This window comes from Dermacentor andersoni, chromosome 6 (genome assembly GCF_023375885.2).
Source record: "Dermacentor andersoni chromosome 6, qqDerAnde1_hic_scaffold, whole genome shotgun sequence".
Taxonomy (NCBI): domain Eukaryota; kingdom Metazoa; phylum Arthropoda; class Arachnida; order Ixodida; family Ixodidae; genus Dermacentor; species Dermacentor andersoni.
The window spans coordinates 120,400,920-120,417,967 of record NC_092819.1 but is presented as its reverse complement, the minus strand read 5'-3'; the positions used below and the strand labels follow the sequence as shown (position 1 = coordinate 120,417,967).

Genomic DNA, 17,048 nt, shown 5'->3' with positions numbered 1-17,048 from the left:
GTTCGTGTAAGAGGCCATCTGCAGTTCCTGCAAGCAGCGTATTCCATTTCTTGGCACTCGCAGTTTGATGCGTATTCACGGGAAAGGTGTGTATGACAGTGGAGGCACACATTAGCCTGCCTCTTCTTGTTAATAACTCCCCTCTTGTCTACTCCCTTCTGATACCAGGAGCAGAAAGGTGCGGATAAGCGTCCTGACAAAGGCAAGGCAAACGCAGGTGAGTCGCAGTGCTTCGCTGTCTTTCTTCAGCCAGACTTTAAAAACCTCGAATGGCTGAAGTTTTTCACTTATAATAAAGACACCTCACCAGGTTTGGGTATTGCAGGCAGACAAGTGTGGGCATGCAGATTGTGCCATGACAATTGTCTGCAAAGTATTTCACAGATTATAATATTCGTCGCAGTAGCAGTCGATTGAAACGAAAGCCGGCGTACCCTCCTTATGGTACGTTCACACTGAGGAATCCGGCGTCTACAGCGAATGGAATTCTCCTGCCGCCGAAAATCGCGTAGTTCACACTGCTTGCGGACCGCGCCGCCGGAAAGACATACAGCGCCATCTGCCCCATAAAGTGCTAACTTCCAATCAAGCTCCGAATATCCCGGATGTTCGCGCGGCTTGAAATTGCGCAGTTGTCTCCGCTCGCGTCGAGTTCGTGTGTTTACGTTGCGCCAAGACAATGATGAACCCCGAGCAAGAAGAGGCAGTACTGCTCGGCCTGTTGGCAAGCACCTTTCTGGCGATGCATGACGCGCAGAAGCATTCGCCGAAGAGACGGCGGCAGCGGCGTTGGTGGGTTCGCCCAGCTCTCCAAGAGCGCGACTCGGCCGCCATCTTTGGAAGTTCTGTTTCGCGGTCCCCGATTGGTCAGCGCCGCGCGGCGGCGAGGCAATCCGGCGGCAGCTGCCGCAAAAATCGGTACGGGAGCGATCGGCGCGGAAAGGGCTATTCCGGCGGATCTCGCCGCCGCCGAACTGGGTTCCGCCGAACTGGGCGCCGCTCAAGACGCCGAATGTCTCAGTGTGAACGGGGCATTAGACGGGGGACGCCCTTCCCCTACAGCAGACACATCACAGGTGTCGTCTCTGCGTCATCTGTGCTGCCTCCGGCACACGAATCACCAGCAGCGACGCGAGACACTGTTATCCCCGCGAAATACGGAGTGCACATAACTGCCACCAAAAGTGATCTGTGTGGCAGCAAGGGACAAAACAAGGCGAGACGGTGCCGGGTTCATGATGTAAATGTCATGTGGACCTATCATCTGAGCGTGTGGTAAACAGACAGGGTTGTCTTGTTTGTTCATTCTCCTTTTTTTTCTGTGCCCTTGCACTGTGTGCTGCTTTCCTTGTTTTAAAAAAGATTGGCCACCAACTCGCCAAACTGTTGACTTTGTGCAAGTCATGTGGGCAGCCCTCCCTATGGGCTGACGCAGTAGAAGAATTTCTCTTGCTGGTGCTGGCCTACGCAGTGGGTGAGAGAGCATCTGCTGCAGGGAGAGGAGGGTAGTTCATCTCCTTGCACCATCGCATTGAAAACCTTTCATTTTCGTCTGTCTCCTGTCTTTCTAAACCATTCTTGTAAGTTCTATACAATACTTTCTTGATGGTGCTTTCACTACTTCCAATGTTTAGCCAAAACTTGAGCCCCTTGGCGATGCCACCAAGAGGCCTGGTGAGGGGCCCTTTGAAAGAAATAACCAAATTGCACTTGATTGTTGATGCTTGTTTTCTCTGTGGATGCATTAAAAATGTCTTTAAACATTTGCGCCTCGTAGCGGAAGTGGTTGTTATAAATGTCTAAGTTAGGCGGGAGGCCACATATAAAAGCCAACTTACCTATTTATGGATAGACCTTAACCAGATTTCCATACCTTGGGCTGATGTACTGTAGAAACTGAGCTCTCTTGTATGGAGAAAAATTGGCACACGCACATGCGCACGCACAGTCTAAGGTGTGCGCTAAGGTATAAACCAATGCCCTAGGTCAAATTGAACGGGTTAGAGCCCATCAAAGATGCTGAAGAAAAAGTGCTATTTTGACATGTGAAACATTTGACTCATTAAAAAGAAATCTTCAAAAAAAAAAAAAAGGTTTCCACTAAAGTTGGGCTGAGGACACACTCCATGTGGTATCTTTTAGGTAAAAAAATATAGGGGTGTGCAAATATTCCAAAATTTCAAATGTCAAATAGTATGTTCTTAATATTCGTATTTGATTTGAAAACTAGGTGTTCAAAAATATTCAAAACGAATCGAATATATTGCTGTCTGTGTCGAAGCAAGCATGGTTCTTAGCGTTTATTTCTATCTAATCTGAGAAAGTGTGTGTGATGTGCAGAATTTTGCAACAATTTCATGCTTCTGGTGAAATTTTGCATGTAAAACACGCTTAGCCACTGGACGCGTAACCTATGCAGGAAAGCCAGCCTCTCAGTAGCACGGAGCACAGGTGTGCAAACAGCGAGGGTGCACTCATTTGCAGGTTCCACAACAAATGCGATGAGTGCCAACTGGCACAGGGTCAAATGCCTCTGAGCTTTTGGGAAACTGATGCAGTATAATAAGCCACATGTTGGCAAGAACAGACAACTAGCAGAAATTATTCAAAATTTTCCAAAGCTAACATGAGCCTAATAATACACAATCTTTTAGTATAACGGCTTACTAGTTTAACTTTTTTACCTATGACAATGCAATTATAATGTTCCAACATGTAAAACAGCTAATGAATGCATGTGCATGACATTATTCAATATTCGATGCTAAGTATTTGTATTCCGATTCATATTCAAAAATTTTGGTATTCGCACACCTCTAGAAAATTTATTACAATAGCTGAAATAGAACAGGAAAGCTATTTTCTCTACAAAATTTGAAGCCTCAATATTCTTGTTTTGGTAAATCAAGGAAAAGCATTCCAAAGCATTTTTATTGGGACAAAACGTAGAAAATCTTGCCGAAATGCACCGCCTTGGATTATTGTGGAATGTATCTTGTGGAAATAAAGAGCCTTGGAAGCGCAAAAATGATAACTGAAAGTACAATTCCTGGGCCAATTTTCAGCCTTTAAGTGCATCTCTTGCAGTCCCAACCAGCACATAGTGTGTTGTCTGCTAGTTGTAGTACAAACGTGCACAAGTACAGTGGAGCCCCGATTACGACTTTCTTGGGACCGCGAAAAAGCATAGTAAAATGCGGGCGTCGTAAAATCCGAACATAAATTATGCCTATAAATATACCGCTTATTTCGCAAGACAGATTTACGAGCAACTTCAATGTAAACTACTCACGTACTCTGCAGGGCTTGGAAACCCAAATTACCAAAAAAGTAAATGCGATAAGAATGAATGCTGCAGTTCAGGTACCAATCACGCTTTATTCAAACAAACCTTTACGGCACTCCACTGCCCACTGCCGCGATTGCTGCCAGCCGGCGCGAATGTTAAAGAAAGTCAGGAAGTTTCTTTTGGACCTTGTTTGATCCGTGAACTAAGAGCTTTCGCTTGAGTTGGGCAACATCCAAAAGAAGGTTCTCTGCGGCGTTGCGTGAAGAGATGAAGTTTCGGATGCCGTCAATGTGCCGTAGCACCTCGATGAACGTGGTAGGCACAGGCACGGCATCTGTGGCGTCGTCGTTGTCCTCGTCCGATGTCGCAGCGGTTTGAGCACTAGGCAAAGCCTCCTCGATGGCGTCATCCAGCGACACCTCGCCACAGATCGCAACATTGTCGTCGGCCTCCGCATACTCGGCGAAGGTCGTGGTGAGGTTTAAACCCTCGAAATCATAGTTAGCGAAGCCTGCATCGACCTCGAGCAGCATTGAGGTTGTTGCGTCCCCAGCAGAGAAGGCAGTCTCTCGCTTAAAGCCACGGTGCTTGAACGAGTTAGCGATTGTGGTTTGCTACACTGCGTTCGACGAACTGGCAATAAAATAAAATGCATGGCGTCGAGCACAGTGATCTTTCTTTCCGACTCGCTGCGCTCCACAGCCGCCAGCTGACGCTGCACTGCCCGCTTCCGGTACCCTTGCATGACGCACTTAATGATGCCGGCATCCAGCTGCTGCAGCCGGCTTGTGCAGTTGGGCATAAAAAAAAACAACCTTTATGTTCCTCAGGCTGGACGTATCGGGTGGGTGGCACGGTGCGTTGTCCACAAAAAGCAATATTTTCCTCGCCTTAGCACCCATTTTGTTATCCAGCTGCTGCAAAAAATTGCTGAAGAGCACAGACATCATCCACGCCTTTTTGTCAAAGTTGTAGCTGTATGGCAGCGTCTTCAAGTTCTTAAAGCACCGTGGCTTTGCAAACTTCCCAACAACGAGCACGGGTAGCCTCTCGGAACGGTCCTCGTTAGCGCAGGATAGTGCCGTCACACGCTCTTTACTATGCTTGCCACCATGACAGCTGTCACCCTTAAACGCAAGGGTTTGCTCGGGCTGCATATGGTAAAAAATACCGTTCTCATCGGTGTTGAAAACTTCGCAGGGCTTGTATGCAGCAACCATCTCCGGCAGTGACTCTATCCACTTGTTCACCGTCGAAACGTCCACGGAAGTGCTTTCTCCGCAGAAGCGGCTGTACACAATCCTGTTTCGTTTTTTAAAGCGATGCAGCCACCCATTCTATGCCTGAAAGTCGTCGATGCCCAGATGCAATGCCACAAGGTCTGCCTTTTCTTTTAGAATGGCGCTATCAACGTTGATCGCAGAGCTCCACACTTTATGCAGCCACTTGACGAGAACTTTTTCTAACTTCTCATGCTGTCCTTTTTTTGGCGCCTTCCGCTTGAGCCCGAACTTGTTGGCATTGTGCAATATCACCGCTTTGTTTGCCAGGATCGTCTTAAGCGAAGATTTGGGTATCTTAAGGTCCCGGGAAATGCTGGATTTCGTGGCTCCCTGCCGCTTTTCCGCTTCCTCGATAATATTCAGCTCATCACCGAGTGACAAAACCGTCCACTTTCGGGACATCATGCATCGTGTTGCTCCACACAACTCAAAACCTCTGCTGAACGCAGGTCGCTAGGATTACAACAAAGAACACGTGCGATAAACCTAGGCTTCTTCACGCTACCTTGTCGGCGATGTCCTGCTGGGAAACTGGAAGAAGAGAAACGCTTCCCCAATGCGATGAGAGGCGACGCCACCAAGAAGAGAGGGAGAGAGTGATTGTGGAGAAGAAAAGGCGCTATTTCAGCACAGCTAGCATCGCGGGCTGCTGGTGGTGGGGAGGGAGAAACGAATGATGAGACGAGGCAGGGAAGAAAGCTGCGCCGGAGCTAACCGGTCGAGCAGTGTCAAGCGCTCCGCATGTGGAGAGACAGAGCGAGGAAAGAGACCCGCGGCACTTTTCTTTCGTCTGCCGTTCTGTCCTGCGCTTCGCCAGGGTCGTCGTATAACGAGGGTCAGGCATAAAATTGCGTTGGATAACTGGGGTTTTTAATACATTGCTTCTATGGGGACTTCGCCGGGACTGCGCTAATCCGTCGCAAAATCCGGGCCGTCGCAATACTGGTGGACATATAACCGGGGTTCCACTGTACATGCTAATATGTGATTTGACATGAACTTGCGTCCGCAAGTCGTAGTTGTAATATGTGAAGTAGCTATTCTGAAGAGAGCAGTCTTACCCAAAATAACTGCACTGAAAAACGTGTGGAGGGAGGCTTTTGTGGCTGCCCTACCTGCGTAGCTTCTGCAGTGCTTCCTGTTGTGTATGGGATGGAACATAAGCCCCGATTGCTCAAGGAAAGCATAACTGCTATCGCTGTGGAAAAATGAATCCATTATGGGCTTGCCTTTGCAGTGTTGTGCCATTCTAGCCTAATTTAGTGCCTTGCCCTTGATTGGTACCCCATTATCAAGCTCAGTGTGGTTGATCTGCATTACTTGTGAGTCACGTGGTCCTTAACGGGGTTGGCGCGTTTTGCGTCTCGTGGTAGGAACAGGCAGTGGACAGCAGGCCAAGAGGGAGCAGTCGCCGCCGCCCATCAACTCCAACTTCATCTTCCATTGCGAGGTGTGCGAGGTGATCGGATACAATGAAGACCAGATTCAGGAGGTGAGAGAAAGGGCACCATTGTGACGTACCATATTTGCTCGCATAATTTGGTGTGTGTGTGTGTGTGTGTGTGTGTGTGTGGCGGTGGGGGTGCAGCACCCTATTTCAGAAGTTTGTGTGTAATATCTATTCACCTTATTTTGGTGTGATTGCCGCTGCAGTTGACAATCGCAGTAACAGATTGTCTCTCTTGTTCTTGCCTGGTTGCTGCTTCCTGAAGCAACCTTGAATGCTCATTTTTCGGCGGGAAAGGGAGCGGGAAGGACACGTTCTTTTACGGGACCAAAATGGCGACCCTCCGTTGATCGGTTTTCGAAACTGTGAGCGGCGCAAGGTGGGGCATTTTCGGTGCGTCTTGCAGATGAAAGTGAGCGTCTCGCGTGATAAATACGGCGTTCTTTTGCCCAAAGACGCGTTATATAGCGTTAATTTTTTTATCGACAAGCGCGTGATCGACGTCTAGATTGTGAAAATAACAAAACTGAAAAATCTACTTGTCGATCTTTTTTCGTCTCCAAGACCCGTGTCCCCCCTTAGACGGTTATCACACTGGGGACTCCTTGCAGCGATGATGGGTGGGGCCCACCTATGATGTTGTTTCTAGTGAGCTGCTTCTCCCTCCCTGGCAAGCATCTAGGTTGCGTGTCGCCACTGAGGAGATGCACGCGTGAAGGCTAGGCACTTCGACCTCCCCGGTGAAGGAGGGCGGTGCAGCGTGACTTAATGGTGACGTGGTGCACTCTCTGTTCCGCTGGGAGTGGGTTTCTCCCTTATGCGAATACCACCGCTTAAGCTCGGGAAAACTGAGTGACCTGGTACGTGTTCGTCTTGAAGTTTGGTAAGCACTCACAGTTGGACGAAGGACACAGTGTTTTTTTCTGATGAGTTCTAACTATGCGTTATTTTACTTTCTTCATGTGTTTTCAAATAAAAGTCAGTTGAGAAAAAAAATCTGCATATCCAGTGTACTTTCTTTGTCCAGCTGTGAGTGCTGCACAAACTTTAACATATGTTAAGCTTGTTTACGCATTTTCTAATCAATTAGGGTTAAGGTGAGCTCTCACTTTTCTTTTATCAAAAATGGCTTGTGTTTTGGGCCACTTCCATAGCAGTGTTGTCAGAAATAAAGTGTGATCATTTGCCTCTCCCTTCTCGAAATGCGACATTGATATCTGTTCTCACTTGCATTTGCCTGCCTTGTCTGTGACAGCACTACCGGGGCAAGAAGCACCGAGCCAAGATGGCCGAAGAGCTGGAGAAGCTGTCCAACAAGAAGCAGGACACCACGAAAAAGGTGAGGACTCTCTCCACAGTGTTGAGTGAATTGTTAACTGCAACAGCAGCATATGGCTCCTCCTTACTCAATGGGCCAGTGCTTGTGGTAAATGTTCATTTGTTCGGTATTCTCAGGGCTGCCAACTAGTCTGTTTCGGCACAATAATGGAATTTTTACAATTTTTTCACTCTTCAGCATCTTCCGGGTACAGCTTGCTGTTTCCCATCTGCAGTGCGAAGCAGGACAGCTGAAACATATGATTGACAATATTTTCCTACCTGCCCGATTATGCAGACTTCCCGTGATGCTGTCTCTTCCTCCATAAAACCAACACATGATGGCAGCTCGTGCTGTGCTCTGCTTCCCAGTCTTTTGGGCATTGTGCGGTGTCACTGAGTATGGTGGCCAGGAATAAAGTTAGTGCCACTTAACCCTTTGAGGGTCAATGATGTAAATGTACGGCGCCGTGAACGAAGTCCGAAATTGTCGATGCCGTATATTTGCGCCGCCGTCTGTATGCTTAAAAAGCGCACCAATTTTCTAACTTCTTCTTTTGTCTCTTGTGCTGTCACTATGTGGGAATACAGGGAATTTTTTTCACGCGCCTCCCTCTCTCGGTTTTTGTTGCGTGGTTTGGTTTAGCGCTAGTTCGCTCCTGCGCGTCTACATAGTACCACTGGTGCATTGGCGCGCGCGTGGTTGGATGGCAGTTCGTGCTTTGTTCCACGTGCGGTTTCGGCTTCTTGCACTTGCAAAACTGGTGGCTATCTCGTTACTAATCGCTCAAAGGGGCTACCGCTTGTTTCTCGCTCATTTAATGCTCACGGGGGTGCGCATAGGAACGATGCTGCCATGCATGTGTTTTCGTTGCTTTTCTTTTTTTTTGAGACTCGTGAAAACTAATTGCCTCTGGTTGGTCATAAGATGAAGATTAGCGAAAGGTTGTCACACGTTTTGCTTTTTTGATGGGGACACAACCACACAGTTTTCTTGAGTGTGCGCACCTATGCAGTTTGATTATGCTATGGATGTACATATTAGTGTAAGAGCAGGAACATTTGAGTCTTGTGAAATATTCTCGTGTGTGCATTTTCAAAGCCTTGAACTATAACAATGCATCAGATTTTCAATTCTTGTAAGTTTATTTCCTTTTTTACTGTTGTTCATGAATGAAGAGTACATATATACCAACGCAAAATATTTTTTTCTCACTTTACAGTCACCCTCGAAAAATTACGATAGTTCTTTTTTCAAAATAACTTCCCAAGAAGAATTGGAACGTGCCATAAAAAATATTGACCCTGGGCGGTCGCATATGGCAAAAAAAGATCGACCCTCAAAGGGTTAAATTCTGGCCCCTGCATTTAAAGTCAAATCTCCATAATTAGAACTCGAAGGGGCCCAAATGCTTGTTCGAACTAAAAGAAGTTTGTATTGAAAGAAGGGCATGTTTTTGAATTTTTCGTGCACCATAGCATGATGCACAAACGGTTCGAGTCGTGAAATATTGCGGCGCGCAAGACACAGCAAGCAAGGACCACGAAACTGCCCACGCCAGCCAACGCTCGCTTCTCGGTAATGGCAAGGAGCGGGCTAAGCTGGTGCCGGCACGGAGGCGCGTGCATGTGGATGCTGTCGAAATCAAGGGAGTAACGAGGGAGTTGAGGGGGAGGGCGAGGGGAGCGTAGCTGCGAGGAAGGGCGGGAGGGAAGCAGATTCGCTTTCCTGCCAGCTTCCTGGATGGCGCTAATTACCTCTGCCACCTGCTGCCATCGAAGTAGCGGAGTTGCCGAGGCCAGGACTGGACCTTCGCGGCTGCTTCCTTCTGCGTGCTCGCATGTTTTTTCCTTCGCCTGCTGACAGATCGGTGCTGTGTTTACCTTTTGTCCTGCGTTCTTAACGCGAGTCATGTCTTATCAAGATGACAAAGCCGTTGCTGCTGATGATAGTCATGTTTGTGTGCTCTGTTCTGTTGCGGCGTTGCCATATTCAAAAGACAAGGAGAATGAGATACTGGGTGTCGCCTTCTTGTCCTTGCATTCAGGGTCTGTCTTGTCGCACAGAATCGGATACGGTGCACTGTCTCCAACAACCTTTCCATCGGGACGTCTCGGTTTAGAAACATCATAGTAAAAAAAAAAATGAGCAAACGAGACCAACCAAGCCAACCAAAACAAGCGCGAACGAGAGCTGATGCGAGCAGATGATAGTGCGAAAGATGCAGTCCGGATAAGCCACACACGAGTACGAATACAGTTGCCGACTGATTTTTCGGACTCCGAAAATTCGGACATGCTCAATTATTCGGTCTGCATCGTGGCACCGCCATTCTTCCCATACACCATAATGTATAGCAACTCCCGAAAGTTCGGACACCTTGCAACCTCTCGTCTGATTTTTCGGACACTCCTTGAGCAAACTCGGTCAAGAGCCCCATTCACCGACTCTGACCGGTGCAGGGTTCGACTTGCTGAACGCCATTTTTGTTTTGAATGGAGCCTCCTTGCTGCGCCCCGAAGTGGCGCTACTGCAAATCACCACTCGTCATCATCGTTTCTGCCTAGTTTGATAAAGTGGCTACAGCAGTTCCGGTCTCAGCTTAGTAAGCCATGTCAAGACAATCCAGCAGCTGATTTGTTTCTTTCTTTGTGCACGACGCTGCGAGTAGGCCACGTTTTTTCATTTGTGTGTCTGGTGTCGGCGTGACGCTGTGGTGCTGTTTGCTTTTTGTGCTGTGTCGAGGTGGCGGTGATCCAACGTGGCTTACAGAAAAATTGCGTCAAGTGTCTAATTGTGCTGACAGTGCCTGCGTAGACTGCACTGGGGAATGCCGGCAAGCGGGTGCTGGGAGGCCTAGGATTTGTTCCGAAAATGTTCTGCCGAGACCTGCGCAGTGGTTGCATTGCATTTTCGGACACTGTCTGATTTGACAGTTTGGCTGGTGCTGTACTGACAAGCGCAGAACTCGACGACGGCAACATCATTCATCAGGTTTCCGCTACACCGTCGGACGATGACTCCGAGTTGGAAGATGACGCACCATGTGCTACGCTGGTGTCGTATGCGGAGCGTGTACAAGCAGTGACTGTGCTTTCAGCCGCCTATAGTGACCGTACGACCCTCTCCAAGATTCAGGCTTATCTGATTGCGCGTGAACGGAACAGCGTGCAATGGCGCATTCACGATTTCTTCAAGCCTACTGCCGAGCCTGAATAAGTAGTGGAAATAAAGGATATTTTTTTTTTTGCTTAATCTGCTTTTTCGGACACCTGTTTATGGACATTTCCGCAGTCCCCGTGAGGGCCGAATAAACGTTCGGCGACTGTACACGACTTAGCCGACTCTCCTTGTTCCTTCGAGCAAAAAATTGCCAAAAATGTTCGAACTTCGCGCCGTCGTCATTTGCGAATGCGTTGGCCGGCAGGCGCCATTTTGAGCTTGTTTGGAAGCTGCTTTCTTTGTGCGTATTTTGCACCGGTTCAAAATGGTGTAGGTGAGGAGGAACCGATGCTATCGCGTCATTTCTGAAGGATGCCCCCGTGCCGCTGATTGGCCAAAGCACGCACGCCGCCCGCGTGCCTCGCTCCTATTGGTCTGGCGCCGTTTGAGTGCCGATTCGCGCGTGCCTGACAGGCTGGTTGCTCTCGTGCGCGCTGCGCGTTTGTCTCCGTGGTTTTATCACGCCACTGTGAACGTTCAGCCGCTCGCTTCTCGACAACGTTCGATAAAGTGTCTTTTTCGCTGCCCGAATGGCTGGAGGAGATCGTCATCGGAAGACTACTACGTGTCAAGCGTTCGGCAAGGTGTGAAGGCGGCCGTGGAATGCGCGACAGAAGACGGATAAGCCTGTCGTGCACCCGGAGTTGCCGGCTGCTGGTCTGCCTGAAGTTTCTGCCAGATCGAGTTCCGAGCTGCAACCCGGTACGTCTAGCATCAACACTTCGTCCACCCAAGCCTCGCGGGTTGGCGCAGACCGTGTAGATACCGTTTCCTTCACGACCGAAGAAAGAAGCAAGCGCGCAGCAATCGCCAATAAGGCGAAAACGCGCCTGGCGTTTCTGCAACAGAGCGAAAGTTTGGGCTGTTGGGTGTTGACACGAAAGAGGATGTCATCGACAGCGGAACAGAACTTGCGATCGTGGATTTATCCGTGGTCAAGACTTTTTTAGACTTATGCCGTGTCCTGTGTGCGGCAAGAAAACGCTGATGCTTTCGAAGGACCCGCCAAGGAGTACGGGCTCTGTGCCAAGATTGTCCTAGAGTGCTCCACGTGTGGCATGCCTGAAAGGATCGTCGGAGGATGAAAAAGATTGTCGGAGGCTTCACATGTCCAATCAGGATCACACAAACAGAAATGCTTTGACAAACAAGCTTGCGAAGTGGCACGAGCCAGCAACAGACTGCCTACAGTCCTCTGCTTTTATAGGTATAGGTGTGACCTTTTGCTGAAGGCACAATTGTGAGAGTGTGCAAGAGATATAAATTTTTTTAAAATTTGAATTCTGGGATTTTACGTTCCAAAACCATGATGATTCTGGATCAATTTTGACCACTTGAGAAGCCCCACAACACAAGCACATGAACTTTTTTGCATTTCGGCTCCATTGAAATGTGGCGACCACCACTGGGATTTGATCCAAATTTTTTGTTGTAGCCATAATCTTTGTGGAAAGGACATATTTTGTCGTGGCCATGAACTCTGTGCAACTTTATTTGCATAGGGATGCCGTTTGTGTGCTTTCTGTTAACGACGAACTAAAATAGGAATGTGAAGCTCATGGTACTAGCTTTCTGGCATTGCTTTCAATGACTATGCATGATTTTGCAGCCAATATCTAACTGTTATTTTTGCACAATGGCCATATATATGTCTTGAACTTTAGGACACCGCACACTGCTTTACGGGGGATCTTCATATGTTCTTTCGAAGTACCAGCAAAATGTTTGGCATCAATATATTTGTGTCGAATGGATCTAGCCGGTGATGCTATTTATTTATTTCTAAAGTTGCCGGCTAAATTTTAATTGGCACTAAATACTGAAAGCATATTTAGCGCCAGCAAACAAGGACGGAAGGGAGACGACACCACAATGTGCCTCTGTTGTTGCCGAAGTGTCGCCTAGCGACAGTGATAAGGATGACACGGGTGATTCAGGCCCGACAGTGGCAGAAGCTGCGCTTTACATCACGTCATGAATGCAATTGTCGCGACTAGAACAGCACCCTGCAATGAAAAAGGTGCCCCGCGACTTCTGCAATGCTACCGCGCCCGTGCACGGAGAACATGCAACGCCAACGAGGAATCTGTCATGCGAGAGTTTGCCAAGAGGAGGCTGGCTTGAAAAGCTGGCTCACTGATTCAGTAAGTTTGAGGCCGCTGTTGTCGCTGCTAGGCCGCCGTGGCATCAAACGAACATAACACTTTTGTCACGCGAAGTGAATAAATGCTGCATGTCTTTTCCCCCTTTCATCGCACTCTCTCTGAGTTCCGTTTTCAACAGGTAAGTGGGCGATCTCATGCTATTTCGGTTAAGCAGTTCTACCGTACTTAGTACGTACATTTTCCAAGCTCCGGCCAACTACGGTTTAACGAGGTTTCACTGTACTTTGGAAGGGCTAGTTGGCCTTCATGTTGACTGGAAAGCTTCTCAAGCTTCCTTGTTGACCAGCCCCATGGTCAAGTGTTGACTGGTAATGTACTTTGCTCTTTTAGGCACCTGCAAAAGGAGATGGCAGCGGTTCCCAGGCGACTAAGGAAAGCCCCAAGGGTGCTGCCAAGGGTCCTGCCAAGGGCCCAGGTCCCAACAAGAAGGGACCGGTCAGCAGGCCACAGCAACAGCAGTTCAGAATGAAACAAGGTGCGAGACTTGGCTAGTTGATAATCCGTGATTACCCTATTTATATGAATGTACGCGACCGCAATTGTAATGCGAGGGTCGAGTTCGGGCAACAAAATTATGTAAAAATCGCATTACAGTCGAGTAATTATGGTATGTGCCCAGCACAATTGCGGACAGAGTACTGAAGAGAAAGGTGTGACGAATACTAGCGCATCAGCAGTTTAGGTTGGGATCACATGTGCTAGGGTTGTTTGTATATGTGTGTGTGTATGATAAAAAATTTGCTGGTTCAACTTCACTCCTGAGCATTAAAGACAGAGTTCATCAGCAGTGACTATAAAGCACATTGGCATGCAAATGAAACTGGTTTCAGTTATGCCCATGGCAAACCTGGTTTTGTCAATGACCACCTTACTCCTCAGTATAAGGAACTGTTCAGCAAAACTTTGCAACTCAAGGAAGAATAACACACAAGTCAATAACACAAGTTTTGTTATGAATATGTTCAGTGCTGTTAAATTCATACAGTCGATATGTAATACAGATTGGTGTCTCATTACTTCAATAAATGTTGAGTCACCATACAGCGCTTTCCTCTCAATAAAAATTGGGCAAAATTCGGCAAGCGCTTGTCACCCACTTAAAGAAACACCCAGGCAAGTACAAAGAATACTCGGAAATACACCAACTTTACAGTTTGCCGAAAAAGAAGAGAGACTGAAAGGGGCTATCATCACAGCTATCCATGGCCAGTTTGTTTAAGCCTAAACTTCAGTCGTCATCGATAAAAGTGCAAGAAATGACTGAGAAGATAGCAGCATTCATTGCACGCGGCCTGCAGCTGTACAGCGTGGTCGAAGAAGAGAGCGTCATCGAGATGATGCGCTGTGCTATTCTGAAGTATGTCGTTCCATTGTGGAACACCTTTTCATGAAAGGTCATTCCGAACTTGTACGCAACAAAGAAAAATGACCTGAAGAAGCGCGTTGGGGATGTATTTGACAACAGTGGTGCTGAGTGCTTCACTTTGACAACGGATGGGTAGAAATCGAGGGCTGGCAACAGCTACGTGTGTGTTGGGGCCCACATGGTGGGTTGTGACTTCAAACAGCACGCATACGCCCTCGCTTCCAAACCAATGCCACAGGAGCATACTGGAGAAAATATAATTCAGTTTCTCCAAGACGTGATCAAAGAGTGGCGTCTGCCCGATAACATCCCGACTTTCGTCATTATTGACAACGGCAGGAACTTCGTTTCAGCTGTCGCCAAATTGCAGTGGTCGGGACTTCTCTGTTTTGCGCATACCTTGCAGCTGTGTATAAAGGATGCCGGAAGGGAAGTGGCAAGTTTTTCCCAGCTTTGTGCGAAGTGTCGAGCGATTGTGGGTCGCTACGAGAGAAGCGCGCATGCACGTGCACGGCTTATGGACATTCAAAAGGACATGCACGCGGTCCAGCATGAAGGTATTCAGGACGTGCGCACACGCTGGAGCAGCGAGTACGCCACGATGGAGAGACTCGTCACACTCCGTGCCCCTATTTCCATGTGAACTTTGCAAATGTGATGTGGGCAACTTGAACTCCAAAGAATGGAAATTAATGGCTTCAGCTGCGAAAGTCTTGCAGCCCCTAGGCCTAGCAACGACTGAGCTGTGCGCAGACCGGTACCCTACATACACCTTCCCAAGTGATACCTCTAATGCATTGTACACAAGTGGCGTTGCGTGTGAAGGTGAGGAAGCAGCATTCGCAAGGAGCCTTCTGCGCAGTCTTGCAACAAGGTTCCCTGGCTTAAAAATGGCGCATGTTCCAGTAAATGCAATGCCAGTTGACCCTCGCTACAAAGACATCTGCTACACTGGAGAGAGCCACAAGAAGCGGGCAAAAGCCACGCTTTCAACTGCAGCAAATGAGCTCATGCCAGCCCAAAACGATTGTGCCCGGACATCGAGAAGCCTTCAGCTAACACTCCACAGAGTGTTAGCTGAAGGATTTATGAGAAGTAAAGAAATGAATGCAGTAAAGAAAAGCAATGTGGGATTTCTGAATAACATCCAACGGTTAATGGTTGTCAATTTCACAAAATGCTGTGCCTACGCGTGTTCTAATTCGTTAAACAAGTTGTGTAAATTAGTCGGGTCATGATAAAAATGCTCATTTTAAAAAATATTCGATATATTATTCGAACTATTTGATTCGATATTACCGTACTCAACCAAATAACTATTCACTTCGAATTCGCTTCGAGCCTCGGATTCACCGTTCGCCCATCCCTACAGAGCGCATGTCTGGGGTGGCGGAGTTTAATATATTCATTTTACATCCAAACCCATTAAAAATAAAAAATTCAAATTACGTGGGATTTTCCAGGTGGTATCGAAAGTGTTCGATATATACAATAATTCTATGCATCCTGGTTTGATATATCGAGGTTTGACTGTATCGCCATTGTCGAAACGAGTTGTGTATGAGGAGTGTACTGCAACGGGACTCCTCTTTCAAACTTCTCTAAGAACACTCCGTGCCACTAGCGGCAGCGCCGCAAAGCCTGCGCACGGCCTCCGAAATGAATGGCGTGCCGGTGTGTGCAAACGCCAAGAAACGCATCGTGCAGCTACCGGGCTCCTGTCTCGCGCTTCTTTCTGGACACGCTGCGCCATCTAGTGACGCTGCCGAGAAGTTCACGTATGGCCTCTGAGACCAAAAGCATGACGCGCCGGTCCATGCGATTGCCGAGAATTGTTCCTTCACTTGCCGGAACCCAGTGGCACATACTCGGTGACCGAAAAGTTGGTGAGAAGTTCATTGAAAAGCGTTACACAACCAGTGCATTCATGGTGCATCTCGTTAAAGCATTGGTTTGAAAAGCGGCGCATACCCAGTGCATTTGTGGCGCAGCCTGCGAAAGCATCGAGTTGCTATCCTTGAGGAACCCCTGTGACGTGGGTTTGGTGAAGGAGCATTGGAGAAATTTAGGGTATCTTCTTTTTCTGTCATTGTAGAGCGGGACATTCCCAGCGGCAAATATGCAGTTACCCGAATCGGTGTCAAAAGCATCCATAGAAGGAAGGAAGGAAGGAAAACATTGAAGAGCCGCACACACACATACTGGCCCACACCCACTGACCCAAGATGTCATCAAAAAGGTTCATTGAAGACCAGTACAGACCGATTAGCACTTACGCAGTGCTCAAAGTCAGCGTCAAAGTTGCGTTGAACAGCGGTGTCTACCCAGTCCCACATCTACAGCGACCCGTGTCGGCATGATGTGAATGTGTGTACATTGTCACGTACTCGGGGACCCAGGTTGGTCCGACGGTTGGTCTCGAGACCTGTTTCCTCAGCACACCACCCTGATGCACTACCCATTTGACCATGGACTGCCCAGAGACCAAGCTAGACAGGAAAACAGATAGATAGACTAATAGGTAGCCCCCAGAAAGTGCGTGAAGTACCCTAACAATGCTAATGCATTAATAAAGTTCACTTGGAAGTTGGTGCTTGCATCCGACGTTCCTTGCCGTCCTTTGTCTGCAGTTTCACTGAGCCCGTCACCAAAATAAAAGGTGCATGCTCACTTCCCAGCTGGCGTGCCTTCCGTCTGCATTGACGTACTCGCGGCGGTCGGGTGGCTGTTAAGGGGGGACGCGGGGATCAACTATGAAAAAACGACCCAAAAATCACTTTTTAGAAAGTTGCAGATTCCGAATCTTTGACCCCTTTTCTATAAGTTTTCCAAGTATTTCCGCTGAAAACGACTGCTAAGTACCATAAATAAATATATACACCAGGCAATACAGCGAAAATTTCGTGAAAATCGGTGGAAAAGTCGCGCTTTTCGAGCGCCCCTAGCTCCGGAACGGCA

General features: G+C 48.0%; 1 protein-coding gene across 2 annotated transcripts in view; it reads left to right on the top strand.

Moving 5' to 3' along the window:
- The window catches only part of LOC126522250 (uncharacterized), an 84,676-nt gene that overhangs the window by 26,921 nt on the left and 40,707 nt on the right, over positions 1-17,048 (top strand). Inside the window, exons 5-8 of one of the 2 annotated variants that reach the window (XM_050170976.3) lie at positions 169-217; positions 5,952-6,064; positions 7,275-7,358; positions 13,055-13,199. In XM_050170976.3, coding sequence (XP_050026933.1) covers positions 169-217; positions 5,952-6,064; positions 7,275-7,358; positions 13,055-13,199 — 391 coding nt within the window. Of the gene's footprint in view, positions 1-168; positions 218-5,945; positions 6,065-7,274; positions 7,359-13,054; positions 13,200-17,048 lie in introns of both variants that reach the window. The other variant, XM_050170975.3, reaches the window with a different exon arrangement.